At 48.4% G+C, this 14,215-nt stretch overlaps 1 protein-coding gene across 8 annotated transcripts in view; it reads left to right on the top strand.

The window, feature by feature from the left end:
• The window catches only part of SEC31B (SEC31 homolog B, COPII coat complex component), a 42,778-nt gene that overhangs the window by 8,106 nt on the left and 20,457 nt on the right, over positions 1-14,215 (top strand). For 7 of the 8 annotated variants that reach the window (XR_014249208.1, XR_014249209.1, XR_014249210.1 and 4 more), the window contains exons 4-15: positions 1,589-1,784; positions 1,987-2,082; positions 3,065-3,208; positions 3,568-3,710; positions 4,566-4,665; positions 4,785-4,946; positions 5,491-5,625; positions 8,544-8,774; positions 10,714-10,788; positions 11,047-11,145; positions 13,348-13,447; positions 13,971-14,149. Coding sequence is in view for 5 of the 8 variants with exons in the window: in XM_082408066.1 (XP_082264192.1) it covers positions 1,589-1,784; positions 1,987-2,082; positions 3,065-3,208; positions 3,568-3,710; positions 4,566-4,665; positions 4,785-4,946; positions 5,491-5,625; positions 8,544-8,774; positions 10,714-10,788; positions 11,047-11,145; positions 13,348-13,447; positions 13,971-14,149 (1,660 nt within the window). In the remaining 3 variants the exon portion in view is untranslated. The remainder of the gene's footprint in view (positions 1-1,588; positions 1,785-1,986; positions 2,083-3,064; positions 3,209-3,567; positions 3,711-4,565; positions 4,666-4,784; positions 4,947-5,490; positions 5,626-8,543; positions 8,775-10,713; positions 10,789-11,046; positions 11,146-13,347; positions 13,448-13,970; positions 14,150-14,215) is intronic. The other variant, XM_082408065.1, reaches the window with a different exon arrangement.

The raw sequence follows: 14,215 nt of genomic DNA, 5'->3' as shown, positions 1-14,215 counted from the left end.
ATTTCAGCCACTCTAAAGTAACTGGACTCTCTTCTCCGACCCTTTGGTGACTCCCATGTGGTACTTTTTACTCTGATTTTACTCTGATTTTGTATGTCATGTGCTCGGACCATACCGAGGTCACTGCATTCCCATGTGAGTTTCCATGGCCATACCTACCTCTGCTTCCTGTGTGACCTATTAGAGGCTTCTCTGGCTATCCTATAGACTTGCCTCTGTCCATGCTGAGCTCTAGCCCCTGGATGACATGGCAGCCTCTGAAGCCAGCATGGAACACATTCTTCTGCCCTGTTAAGGTCAGCGCAACCTTAGAAAATATAGCCTTTCTGACAGTAGCTTGAGACCCACCGTTTGTTCAGCTCTGCTGTTTTTGTTCAGATGCTGACCTGGTCTGAACTAGTGCTCAACTCTTCACTTTTGACACGTTGGCTCTGCTCTAATGACTAGCCAAACAGGTTCCTGCCTGGTCGCCCCATTCAATTTCTTTGCTGATTGTTCCCAGGGTGTGGGAACATGTAATTTCAGTTAGAGATCTTATGACATCATTCAGTGTGAAATCTGGCTTCTCGGAAGGCTGTGGAAATATCCTTGTCTAGTAGGATAGCCAAGTGAAATGGAGGACAGACCACCTGTGAGGCTTTGGGGATTTCACATGCCTTCCCTAGGGGCTTTGCAGGGGACCCATACTTGTGTGCAGGGAGTCCAGGGTCCATCTCTTTCTTGTGTGAAAGATGCTCAGAAAGCCAGAAAAGTGTTTCCCAAACGGTGCATTTATTCTTTGTGCCACTGTGTCTCTAGGGCTGGCCCACCGAATCCACATGGTAGTTCCAGTGGACTAGACATGTGGGAGAGGCATGGGATGGGAAAGTCCTTAGATCTTTTCTCACTTCCAGTTTAAGAGGGAAGAGGGGACAGCAACTGTTGGCCTAAGGAACCTGCTTCTATTCAGGTGTAGAAGAGTTTGGACCTTGCTCTAAATAGAAGACAGTATTTTATGATGGTTAAGAGCTCAGGCTTTGGCATAAGATGGGCCTAACTTTGAACCTTGACTCTGTCACTTCCTAGATGTCAAATGGGAGTAAAATTACTAACTGTATATACAGAAGTTTCGCAACTTCTCTGTGCCTCGTTTCCTCAATTGAAAATGGAGTTAATACCTCATGGGGTTGTTGATCAGCTAATACATGTAAAGCACTTAAAACAGTGCCTAGTACGTAGGAAGTTATCAAAATAAGTGTTAGTTGTTATTTGAGTTGGGAGGATTAAGAAGTAATTTATTTGAAGTGTTTATCACTGGGTTTATATTAAATCCAGTAATATTAACAAAAACAAAAAAAGCACCCCTCCCCCAGCTCCATGGCAGTGGCCTCCTGGCTTCTAGTGTAACATAGATGGAACATTTTTTCAGCCAGAGGGCAGGACCAGGCAGAGGAGACCTCTGTTCTGCGTCTGGGAAATGAGGGAGCCAGGCGGGCCCTGACTAAGGGTGGGGATGCCTGCGTAATGGCGGAGGCTGACAGAGATGCCCATTCCCTGCTTACTGACGTGGACCTGAGTTGGTGCTGATGCCAGTTCCTCCTCTTTGTAGGTTTCACAAGCTGATCTGGGGGAGCTTTGGCAACGGGGTTCTGGAAGGCTCCGGGGTTATTGCAGGCGGCGGGGACGATGGCATGCTTACTCTATACAATGTGACCCACATCCTGTCTTCGGGAAAGGAGCCTGTGATTACCCAGATACAGAAGCACAGGGGGGCTGTCAGAGCCCTTGACTTTAATCCTTTCCAGGTACTGCATTTCAGTTAATCAGACACGGCCGACAGATCTGAAGGGAAGCGTTTGCTTGTGACCTGTGGTCTCTAACTCTGAGCCCTTCCCGGGTTGTTGTGGGGGTGGCTGTGGAAGCCCCACATGTGGGTCTCCTTCCCTCTTTTCTGCTCTCATCTCTTCCTGGGGAGGCGTGTCTCCAAAGGCCTGTTCCTTCATACAGGGCAACCTCCTGGCCTCAGGGGCCAATGATTCTGAAATCTTCATTTGGGATTTGAATAACCTGAGTGTGCCAATGACCCCAGGATCCAAGTCACAGGTGAGGAGCCTTCTGGTGCTGCTGCTTAAGAGTGTGCAGCTAAAAAAAAAAAGAGTGTGCAGCTGATTTTCCCGGGGAACGTTGAATTCTGGAGGCAGCCAGAGCACAGGAGATTTCCGTCTTCACCAATGGAGGGCACTAAAGCTCCACAGACTAACGTGCTGCCTACCAGCCAGATAATAGAGTTGGAGTCGGGTGGGGACGGGTTGGGGGTGGCTTGTGGTCATTAACTGACCTAGGGGTTTCTGGAAGGCAAATGAAGAAGGGTGAGGGGAGTAAAAGACATTGAGAGAAGGTGTGAGCGTACTGTTTGTCGTAGTATAGCTTAGGCAAGCTTGGGCCCTGAGCTTAGCTGACCAGGGGCAAGAGTAGGACACCCAGATCCACCCTTGTCCTTTTTGTGGGAGGATCAGTGTTGTCTTTGTATCTGATTCCCCCATGCGGTTGGGGAACTTGTGTGTCTCTGTCTCTGAGTGTACCTATCTTGTCAGTCTGTAACTGGGCCCATCTTTTTCTTCCTCGCTTTTGTTTCTTATGCTTACAGTATCGTGAGGTAAGTTCAGTATGAATTTGATAGCACCTTGTGCCCTAAAAGTATCAATGGCTTTTCTCTCTGCCTCATTCTCTCGGGGGGTCTTGGGTGTCTATATTTCCCTCCCTCCCTCACCTCTTTCCTCTCCTTCTCTCTCTTGTCAGAGACGAGAGGGCTGTTTTAAAATCTTGACTCTATCCTCTCAGGAGCACTTTGGGATAGGAGTAAAACCCAAGTGCATCTGTCCTTCTCTCAGCTTCTACACCAGTTTCCTAAAGCATCCTCTCTGGAAAACTCCCCTCCCAGCTTCCCGAGACTGGCTTGGTTTGGATAGCCCCATGTCTACTCTTGGCCTTTCCGTGGGTGGTTGGGAGCAGTGGAAGAGCAGCTGTCTCTTGGTCCAGGGGTGACAGGTTGTCCTCAACCTGCCCCCCACACATCCTGCCTCAGCAGCCCCCAGAAGACATCAAGGCACTCTCTTGGAACCGTCAAGTTCAACACATTCTGTCTTCTGCTCACCCCAGCGGCAAGGCAGTCGTGTGGGATCTCAGGAAGAATGAACCTATCATCAAAGTCAGTGATCACAGCAACAGGGTGAGTTGAATACAGGCAGAATATAGGCTCTGGCTCTGCTGTCTCTCTCAGGCCTCGTGTTGGAGCTGCTCTCCCCCAGGCCAGGGTTCTGCTTTCGCCTGTTACACCTGTGGATTCAGCTTCATAGCAGATTTCCATTTGAGAGTGAAAGCTTAGGGAAGCTAAACTGAGCTGATCTGGAGGCTTCTGGTGCTCCTTGCTTATGGTCATCATTTATTCCCCGATGGCTGTGGTGTTCCTAGTCACATAGGAGAGACACAAAACCTGCCCTCAGAGAGGTCCCATTTCAGCTGGACAAAAAAGGTTCATAACCAGAAGAGTCAGGTTACATTGCCCATTGGGGTCTGCTTTGTTCACAGATGCACTGCTCAGGCCTGGCCTGGCACCCAGACATAGCCACCCAGTTGGTGCTATGTTCAGAAGATGATCGTCTTCCAGTAATTCATCTGTGGGACTTGCGCTTTGCCTCCTCACCCCTGAAGGTGCTGGAGAGTCACAGCAGGTAGCATCTCAAACCCCATCCACATCCTTGTTGGAGGGCGGGGGCGTAAATGACCTGGATAGAAGGCAATGCATGCCTCACTTTGGCTACCAGACATTCTCCCTGGCTTCAAAGCTATCCCAGTGAACACATAGTTACCCAGTTCTAGTTCCAGCTCCAATCAAGAGGAGTTCCTTTAGACCCAGAGGTTATGGAAAAGAGCCTGAGTTTCCGTCTAACTTCCAGAGATGGGAGTGGGGATAGGGTCATGAGAAATACTGGAGCCAATGTTTAGTCCCCCTAGGAGAGTCCCCAGGCTCTGATCTGAGGACAGTACTCATTTCTTTAGGTGATTAGGTTGCCTCCTTCAAGAGTTCTTAATAAGAGAACCTTGGCTCCTGTCTTTTCTGTGAAAAGGCCTGCCTCTGAAGCTGTAGCTCTTGGGCCTACAGCAGAGAAAGCAGCCCCATAGTCTGTTCTTTCTAACTCAAGGACCATGCCCCTTGGGGACTCCTGAGCGTTAGGTCCTCACTACCCTCCTGGGCTAAAGGCACCCATAGGGATGGGTGCTTGCCTGATTCATGTTGATTCATAATTCCTACCCTACAATCAGGGAAGAGAAGCAGGCCATCCTTCAGTGACCTGTAGGAGGCAGAGTGGTATAGTGCACAGTGCATAGGCTCTGGGATTTGACTTGGGTTCTGGCTGCTTGACTGCTGAAAGTTCCTTGATTTCCTCCAAAGCCTCATTTTCCTCATTTGTAAAATGAAGTCAGACTGCTCATTTTGGGGGGATGAGATTATCCAAGATACATAAGGCACCCTACTCACAGTAGGCATTCAGCAAATGTTAGTTCCTCTTTCCTTTCCTTTTTAGGGGGATCCTGTCAGTGTCATGGAGTCAGGCTGACGCTGAGCTACTGCTCAGTAGTGCCAAGGACAACCAGATCTTGTGCTGGAACCTGGGGAGCAGTGAGGTAGGCTGGCCCTTCTGTGGGCATGCTGGGATGGTAGGGGAGTCCCGGCTGCACCTGTGTGTTCTGGGTTTCCTTACCTAAGTCAAGGTTTCCTTAATGGTTGTGTTCCCTCATATTAGGTGGTGTATAAGCTACCCACACTGAGCAGCTGGTGCTTTGATGTGCAGTGGTGCCCTCGGGACCCTCCAGTGTTCTCTGCTGCCTCCTTCGACGGCTGGATCAGTTTATACTCTGTGATGGGTAGGAGCTGGGAAGTCCAGCAGATGAGACAGGCTGACAAGGTTTGAAGGGCTTGGTGGAGAATGCTGGCGGGAAGGGACTCTGTTTGGCGGGAGAGGGAAGGACATAAGCCTGGAAAGAAGTGGGAACTGTTGGAGACTTGGGAGACCAGAGCCCTGGGTTTGGGAAGGCTGAACCTTTGCTCCAGTGCCCATCTTCCCGGAAGGATGTCAGTTCCTGCCCAATACAAAGGAGGCCTTTACCTTGATTCTTGCTCTTGGATGTTCGCAGCGGTATTTTGGGGAAATTGGACCTCCATGCTAGGACCCTTCACTATTTTGGAAGTATGAACCGTCTTTCCTCCCTGCCTCCTATAGATCCATTTTGTGCCACACTCCACTGTAGACATTGAATGCAGTAGGGTTTCTGAGAGCCTTATTGCATGGGAGTCCCATCCTCACTACCAGTCCCCTGGAATATGAGAGTCCTGCCTTTGTGGGCCAAATTGGGTATCTCAAGGATCCCTCCCAAAATGGAGTTTGTAGGTAGAGTTCCTGGCTAAGCCACCACTCCATACTGGTGATGCAGGTGTCCTTTTGCCCTCAGATCTCTTCTTCCTTTAGCAAAGTCCAGCATCTCCCACCGTTGCAGGTGCCAGAGCAAGTGGCCCAAGCATCATTGATACCTCCCCTGAAAAAACCCCCCAAATGGATGAGAAAGCCAGCAGGTGTTTCATTTGCTGTAAGTGTAGTGTGTGTGTGTGAAGCCTACTGTGTGCCCAGCATGGAGCTGTGTTCTGTAAGAGGTTTATTCTCACTGCCTGTGTCTCAGATCAGGTCCCACTTTACTGCTCAAGCAGAGAGTTGCTGTAGCTTCCCTCTCTACCCCTTCACCCTGCTTGCTGTGCCAGTCCTGTCTAAAAGGAATTGATTGCTTTAGAACTCTCATTTATGGAGAACTGCCTGAGATTCCATCTGATTTTTCTCCACATCTACATACCTGGACTGGTAGTGAGTCCAGGCATGGTTAGAATACAAAAAGAACAGGATGAATACAAAGCAGGAAAGAAGAGAAAATGTAGATTTCATCCTCTCACTCCTCTGCTCGAAACTTTGACCCCCCCGCCATTACCTTATAGACTCAAGGCCAAATGTACACAGAGCCCCATTTACCTCCAGTTTTTTGGGGGGGTGGGAGCACTGCCCTAAACATCAAGTTTATTGTGCCATTCTCATTCCAAACCCAACTCCCCCCCCCAGTGGGGGACAGCAGAGGGAAGGATTTTCACAGTACCTGCAGGCCTCCCCATCAACGTTCCCCTCTTAACCCTCAGTCCATCTATCCGTGGTCCACTGAGACACAGCTAGGACAAGGGCCGAGGAGAAATGGGAATCTCTCCTTGGGACAACAGGAGGAAGAGGCTAGAGAACTTGATACCCACCACCTCCCATGCCCTAGGAGAACAGAGGTTAGCAAACCGTCCATGCCATCCAGCCCAGTGGAGTGGGGGAGAGGAAGACGATGGTGACTCCAGCACAGCCGGGCTTGCTGCTTAGGTGCCAGCAGTGTAGGGAAGAGGCTGGGGCAGCAACACAGGAAAGGCTTTTTCTGCAGATCCAAGGGAGGAGACTATCTTTGGAGCCAGAAAGAAAAGACCTTGGGATACTTTCCTCTTCCCCCAGGTCCTTTGGAGCAGCGGGCAGCTTCTTCACACTGTCTGTTCAGGAAGCCACTTAGTGGCTGGGGGGATGGGCCTTGTGGAACAGTTACACGGGACACGGAAGTCTTTGAAGGTGTTGTGGGGTGTGGCCACAAGCTTCTAGCTGGAGGAGCCCACCTCTGGGGATGTCAGGTAGGAAGTGAACTGCTCTGGCTTCAGCTGAATTCGATGATAGTTCTTGTAGATTGCTTCCATGAGAGTCTTTCTCTTGCTGTAGGATGACCAAGGCTGGGGCTCCAGGAGCAGGATGCCCCTAGGACGTAGGTGCCAGTAGATCTGGCAAAACACGCACTTCAGCCCCTCGTCTCTCCAGTTGAGACGCACCCACCTGTTGAGGCTGAGGCAGAGCACCACATCTTATGTGAGTGTTTGGGCCTGCACCAGCTCATCTCGATCCAGCACAAAGTTGCCTGCCCTGGAAAATTCTCTGCTGAACTAAAAAAAAAAAAAAAAAAAAGGCACTAAAACAGGCAATGTTGTCCAACTTCCACTTCCCCCGAAATGGCCAAGTCCTACTCCAGTTTTTATTCCCACCTTATTCTCATGTGTTCGCTCTGCTCCAGTTACATATGTCTACTTTCTGTTCTATGAATAACTCAACTCTGCTGCCTCCACCTGTACCTTACCCTTCAGCTTCTCTCCTGAACATTGAATCCTACTGCAGCCTTTCAAGGTCACTTGCTTAAATACCACCCGCCTCCATGATGCCCGTCTTTAACCCCATGAGAGGTGAAGAACTCTGAGGTCAAGGGGCCTGAATTCTATCATAGCTCTGTCTCTTACCAGCTGGGTAACCTTGGGCAAGTCACTTAATTCAGGACTTCAGTGTTCTTATCTGTAAAACAGGGATAGTAGTACCTGCTGAGCTTGTATTTGTGAATTGACATGAAACTCAAGAATATATGTAAGCACTTTGTAAAACTATCGAGTATTATACAAATCAAAAGTTAAGATTGTTCTGTTTAGCACAATCTGTAATGTAGATTTTGTGCTGTAAGAGTGGAGAAGAATTCTGGCTGGGAACATTCATTAAGGAGGGGGTAGTAGTGAATGGTTGGGGACTAGAGCAGTAGTTGTCAAGCATGGCTGCAGTTGGAATAACCTGAAGAACTTAAAAAAAATACTGATGCCCAGTACCACCCCCAGAGCTTCTGATTTTTTTGTCTGGGGTACAGCCTGGTGACTTTGGACAGCTCCCCAGGTGGTTTTAATGTGCAGCCCAGGTGAAGAACTGCTGGAGTAAAGGAACTTTCCTGGGCTCTGCTTTTGTGCTAGGTGCTTTATATAAAGTGCCTCATTTGGTGAGAAGGATGCTCAGGTGGGGTTATGGTGGGTGAAGACACAGAAGCAGGAATGAACTGGGCACTTTGGAGATGCGGAGTGATCACATGAATGAACAGAGAGAGAGGTGCTGGAGAGGCAGGTCTGGCCCTGATTTTGAAAGATTTTGTGCACTCTAGGCAGAGGAGCTTAAGCTCTCTCCAGGGCCTTGTGAAACCAGTACAGGCTCCTGAATGGCAGCAGGGATAGGGTTGTAGTCTAAGGCTTGGAATGGAGGAGGAAAAGACCCGTGCTAGCACTGGGCATGGGAGACATTGAACAAGAAGAGGGAAGACTTTGTTGTTGCTCAGCTATTGTGGGTAAAAAGACTGTGATAATGCCAAGGAGGTTAGTCCAGGTGACTGGGAGAAAGGTGGTACCAGGACAAGTGCGGAAAAGATGAGTACCACGTACTGAGGTTTTAAGTTGATGGTGCTGAAAGTGCAGGAGTGGTTTTGGGATGGGGGCACATTCACTGCTGAATTCCTGATCCTATTCTACCCCCAGGAGTTCTCTTATTATTGCTTTCCTATCCTAGGGTTGACCAATGGATAGCCTTCCCTGTGATCCTGACTTGGTGTTAATTTTTGCCTTAACCTTTCTTGTTTTTCCTCACCAGTTTGGGGGGAAGCTGGTTACCTTTGGCCTCCCCAGCACCCCTGCCCATCAGGTGCCACAGCCTTGCCTCCGCCTAGTCTTCATCAGTCAGGTCACCACAGAACCTGAATTCCTCATGCGGTCAGCTGAGCTGCAGGAGGGCCTGGGATCAGGAAATCTCCTGAATTACTGTCAGAACAAGATCCAGCAAGCATCACCGCAAAGCGAAAAGATGCTCTGGCAGTTCCTGAAGGTAGGAAGCCTGAAGGCTGGCTGCTCAGAAGTGTTTCTCCAAAGCTGGGCACCCCAGCCTCTGTCAACAACCACCACGTGGCCCAGATTACAGAGGCCCTAACCCCGCTAGGATTTTTCCTACATGGCACCCACCCCGGGCACAAAATCTTCACCCTTTACCCGAGGCTCAGAGACCATTTATGGCTAGGGAAACTGAGGAGTACAAGTAGCATTTGCCTTTTTTCTGCTGTTGCTGATGTCCTGCATACTTTACCAGAGCCAAGGTGAAGGCTTTCACAGTGCCATGCCACAGGGCAGTTAAGGTGATGGGAATGGAGAAGAAAGAAAGGGAAAGGAAGGGAAGAAGATCAGCTGGAAGGCTTTGAGTTGTTTCAGGTAACCCAAGGCAAGTCATTGTGGTGGGACTCAGGGCTCAAGTCCCACTCTACGCTGGAGGCATGGCTTCAGTTGCAGCGTCAGTTTAATTTCAGGTTGCTTATGACACCACGCTGAGTGCTTTACGTGTCAAAGGAAGTGAGCATGTGAGAGGAGAGAGCTGAAGAAAGAAATAACTGGACAGGCAGTGAGAGGATTAGTCATATCTTTGGGATTATAGAGTAGAGTGCAAAAAGAAGGACAGGGCCTGTCCTGGAGGGTCTGAGAAGGACTTGGAGTCTGTGCTTCAGATATACTAGAACTTTATGAAGGTCGATACCAGGAATCTGAGAAGGAGAAAAGGATCTGAGGAAGATCATCAACCGTAGAATGAAGCTAGAAAAAGATGTGGGAAGAAAATAGTAAGAAATAATGCTATTGTTATAAGCAGGATACAGGTAGTAGCTCCAGGAATGGTGGGGTGTGAAAGAGTAGAGGGAATAATCGGGAGTTCAGCCTTTACTCTGCTGAACAAGGGAGACATTGGTGCCCACAGGACAGAGGGGAGTCTGATTTAAAAGCTACGCAAGAGCTGTCCATGATGGTCCTGAAGCTGAGTATGGATGAACATTTCCAGGAGAAGAGGATAGAAGAAGAAGGGGGCCCTGAGAGACTATGAGAAAGATCATAGTAAGAATTCATGGTTCAGTGTGGGATAAATGAAGGGCCCAGGCCAGCTAACCCATTAGGGTAGGGCTTCAGGAAGCCTTGGCCCTTAGTATCTGGAACACTGAGTGGGTAAGCTGACTTCGTTTACTATATCCATGCAACTTCCACTTAGGAGTCTTCTCACCTAGCCGTTTAGACTCATAAGACTACTGAAGGCTAATTTGGCATCAGTCTCCTCAGAAGGACAGGGGACGGGAACCACAGCTTGTCAGCAGGGCAGCATCAGGGAGCATCAGGTGGTTCTCTTCTGTGGGAGTCCTTGTTACAGTCCATGAGGCAGCTTAGAGTTCTCTTCTTCAGCTCCCCAGGTGCAAGAAGATGAGATATACATCAGGCTGGTGTGCTAGCTGCCCTGGCTTGGAAGCCCCAGGCCCACAAGAGCCAATATCTCTTGTACAAACTCCAAAAGCATAGCTTCTAGGGTCCCTGCAAGGGATCTGTTTAGTACAAGAGTCCTTGCTATCAGGAAAGCCCATGGCATGGTGTCCACATCAATTATTTATAGTTTACATAGTTCCAGTCCAGATGCAATTTACCAGTCACAAGCTGTGTTGCCTAGAAACATAGCTGACATTTTACTTTTATCAGGTTACCAGGGCAATAGATCTAGGAAGTCAACTGAAGGTCCGGTTCTCATTGCAGAAGGGGGAAAGGGTTTGTTAACACATCTGCCCACACCCCAACAGGAATCAAGTCAGGGGAGAAATAGGGAGAGATGGTGTTGGCCTCAGTGGGCACTTCTGGTAGTACAAAGAACTACATTTGAGGGTACACTGGCACAGATGTCCGGCTGGTGCAGGAGAGCGTCTTTCACATTCATTTAATGGAGACTTCTATGTTCTGTTGTTCCTTAGGTGACCTTAGAGAAGGACTCCAGAATGAAATTCCTAAAACTATTAGGATACAATAAAGATGAACTTCAGAAGAAGGTAAGCTGCTTTCACATCAGAAACATGCTTGATGCAGAAAAGAGAATCCTGCCAGTGGAAACCATGTCAGAATACCTCTTCCTGGGCTCCATTAATACATATACGAGCATTTTACCTCCTGAATGTAGTCTCTTTCCCAGGAAAATACGTCAAGGATCCTAGCGAGTCCAGTTGGTGGGGTATGGAGGTGGGAAGAAAGCATAATGCTTATTTGACCTCGTGCTGGGAAGAGTGGTGCTCATAAGTCTCTCCCTGCAGGTGGCCACATGGTTGAAGAGTGATTTGGGGCTGGGTGAGAGCCCTCAGCCCAAGGGAGTTGACCTCAACAGTAACAGACAACAGGCCTTTTGCATCCAGGTGCGGTAGGAGCCCAGCCAGCCTAACCTAGGGTAGCATAGAAGATATGCCTTTAGGGTATCTTCCCCTTCCTAGCCCTAAGCTTTGCTCTCAGTAAGTGCTCAGCTTCTATGGAAGTCTTCAAACTCCTCACTCATTTAAAACCAGATTGAGACACAGAGACCTAAGCTTTTAGGCTAGGAGTAGAGTTGTGTTTTAACCATGAAGTAGAGCACTTCCCAAACCATACCTGGTTATTCTTTTAGCTTTACCCATTAAGAGCCAACTCTTCTTTTTTTTTTTAATTGAAATATAGTTGATTTACAATGTTGTGTTAATTTCTGCTGTATAGCAAAGTGATTCAGATATACATAGATTCTTTTTTACATTCTTTCCCATTATGGTTTATTACAGGATACTGAATATAGTTCCCTGTGCTATACAGTAGGACCTTGTTGTTTATCCATTCTATATGTACTAGTTTGCATCAGCTAATCCCAAACTCCCACTCCATCCCTCCCCCAACCCCTCCTCCTTGGCAACCACAAGTCTGTTCTCTATGTCTGTGAGTCTGTTTCTGTTTTGTATTGATAGATAAGTTCATTTGAGTCATAGTTTAGATTCCACATATAAATGATATCATATGGTATTTGTCTTTCTCTTTCTGACTTACTTCACTTAGTATGATCATCTCTAGGTCCATCCATGTTGCTGCAAATGGCATTATTTCATTTTTTTTATGGCTGAGTAGTATTCCACTGTATTTATGTACCACAGCTTCTTTATCCATTCATCTGTGGGTGGACATTTAGGTTGTTTCCATGTCTTGGCTATTGTGAGTAGTGCTGCTGTGAACATAGCGGAGCATGTATCTTTTTTTTTTTTTTTTTTTAATTTTTATTTATTATGTTTATTTTTGGCTGTGTTGGGTCTTCGTTTCTGTGTGAGGGCTTTCTCCAGTTGTGGCGAGTGGGGGCCACTCTTCATCGCGGTGCGCGGGCCTCTCACTATTGCGGCCTCTCTTGTTGCGGAGCAGAGGCTCCAGACGCTCAGGCTCAGTAGTTGTGGCTCACGGGCCCAGTTGCTCCGCGGCATGTGGGATCTTCCCAGACCAGGGCTCAAACCCGTGTCCCCTGCATTGGCAGGCAGATTCTCAACCACTGCGCCACCAGGGAAGCCCTGCATGTATCTTTTTGAATTATAGTTTTGTCTGGATATATGCCCAGGAGTGGGATTGCTGGATCATATGGCAACTCTATTTTTAGTTTTTTGAGGAACCTCCATACTGTTTTCCACAGTGGCTGCACCAGCTTACATTCCCACCAACAGTGTAGGAGGGTTCCCTTTTCTCCACACCCTCTCCAGCATTTGTTATTTGTAGACTTTTTTTTTTTTAAATAAATTTATTTATTTTATTTATTTATCTGTGGCTGCGTTGGGTCTTTGTTGCGGCGCGCGGGCTTTCTCTAGTTGCAGTGAGTGGGGGCTACTCTTCGTTGTGGTGCGCGGGCTTCTCATTGCGGTGGCTTCTCGTTGTGGAGCACGGGCTCTAGGCGCGCGGGCTTCAGTAGTTGTGGCACGTGGGCTCAGTAGTTGTGGCTTGTAGGCTCTAGAGCGCAGGCTCAGTAGTTGTGGCACACGGGATTAGTTGCTGCTCAGCATGTGGGATCTTCCCGGACCAGGGCTTGAACCTGTGTCCTCTGCATTGGCAGGCAGATTCTTAACCATGTGTCACCAGAGAAGTCCCTGTAGACTTTTTAATGATGGCCATTCTGACCGGTGTGAGGTGGTATCTCATTGTAATTTTGATTTGCATTTCTCTAATAATTAGCAACGTTGAGCATCTTTTCATGTGCGTGTTGGCCATTTGTATGTCATCTTTGGAGAAATGTCTGTTTAGGTCTTCTGCCCATTTTTCGATTGGGTTGTTTTTTTGTTGTTGAGTTGTATGAGCTGTTTGTATATTTTGGAAATTAAGCCCTTTCCGGTCGCATCGTTTGCAAATATTTTCTCCCATTCCATGCATTGTCGTTTTGTTTTGTTTATGTTTTTTCCTTTGCTATGCAAAAGCTTGCAAGTTTAATTAGGTCCCACTTGTTTATTTTTGCTTTTATATCTATTGAAGGGCCAACTCTTAATAGCACTCCCAGAGAGAGCTACTAAGCCAGCTCTCTGTTCCTGGGCTCATTTCCCAAGAAGCCACCTCTGTCCTTCTTTGTACAGACCTCCAAACATACCACCAAGGAAGCCTCTGCCTGCTCAGCCTTCTTTGATGAGCTGATCCCTCAGGACATGACTCCGTGGGAGATCCCCATCACAGAAGGTACCCTGACCCTGAGGGAGAGGAACCCTCTGTGTGGGAGTGGGTGAGCTTAGAGTTCTTGGGACTTGAGGACATTCCCTTCTTGTCCCCGGCCTCCTGCTTCCCCCACCGTGATCACAAATGCTGGGTGGTTCTGTACCAGTTAGAGCTCTCTTTGGCTGAAGATTTTCATGGATGGGTCCTTTGTATGGAAGGCCTTCTACTAAGGTATTTTTTTCTATCCTTCTGTCTTTTTGCTCAAAGAACTGTGACCCTCTTCTTGTTGAGCAAGCACACATCACACCTATGATGCTGCCACCTGAGTCCCTGCCTTGTCTTGGGTCCTGTCCTTAGAGAGTTACCATTGGACCTGGGCACCCCAGTACACCCCACTACACTTTGTTGTGAGGGAATGAATTTTGGGAGTTTGGGGCAAGCGAGACTGAGGGATGCAGAGTATAGGAGGTGGGTTGTGGGCCCTGCTGGGGACAGGAAGCTAGGGTCTGAGGGCAGGCTGATGCAGAGGGGATGCCTTTACCTACAGACACAGACGGACTCCTGAGCCAGGCTCTCCTGCTTGGAGAACTGGGCCCCGCTGTGGAGCTGTGTCTGAAGGAAGAGTGCTTTGCTGATGCCATCATCCTGGCCCAGGCTGGGGGCGCAGATCTGCTGAAGCAAACACAGGAGCACTACTTGGCCAAGAAGAAGACCAGAATTGCCCCGGTAACTGCCCACCATGCAGGAGAGGAGGGGAGGGGATTACTTGGGCCTTGTCAAGTGGATGTCCAC

This window comes from Balaenoptera borealis (genome assembly GCF_965194805.1).
Source record: "Balaenoptera borealis genome assembly, chromosome: 10".
Lineage (NCBI taxonomy): Eukaryota > Metazoa > Chordata > Mammalia > Artiodactyla > Balaenopteridae > Balaenoptera > Balaenoptera borealis.
The sequence above is the reverse complement of the archived record's forward strand: the minus strand, read 5'-3'. Positions and strand labels throughout refer to the sequence as shown.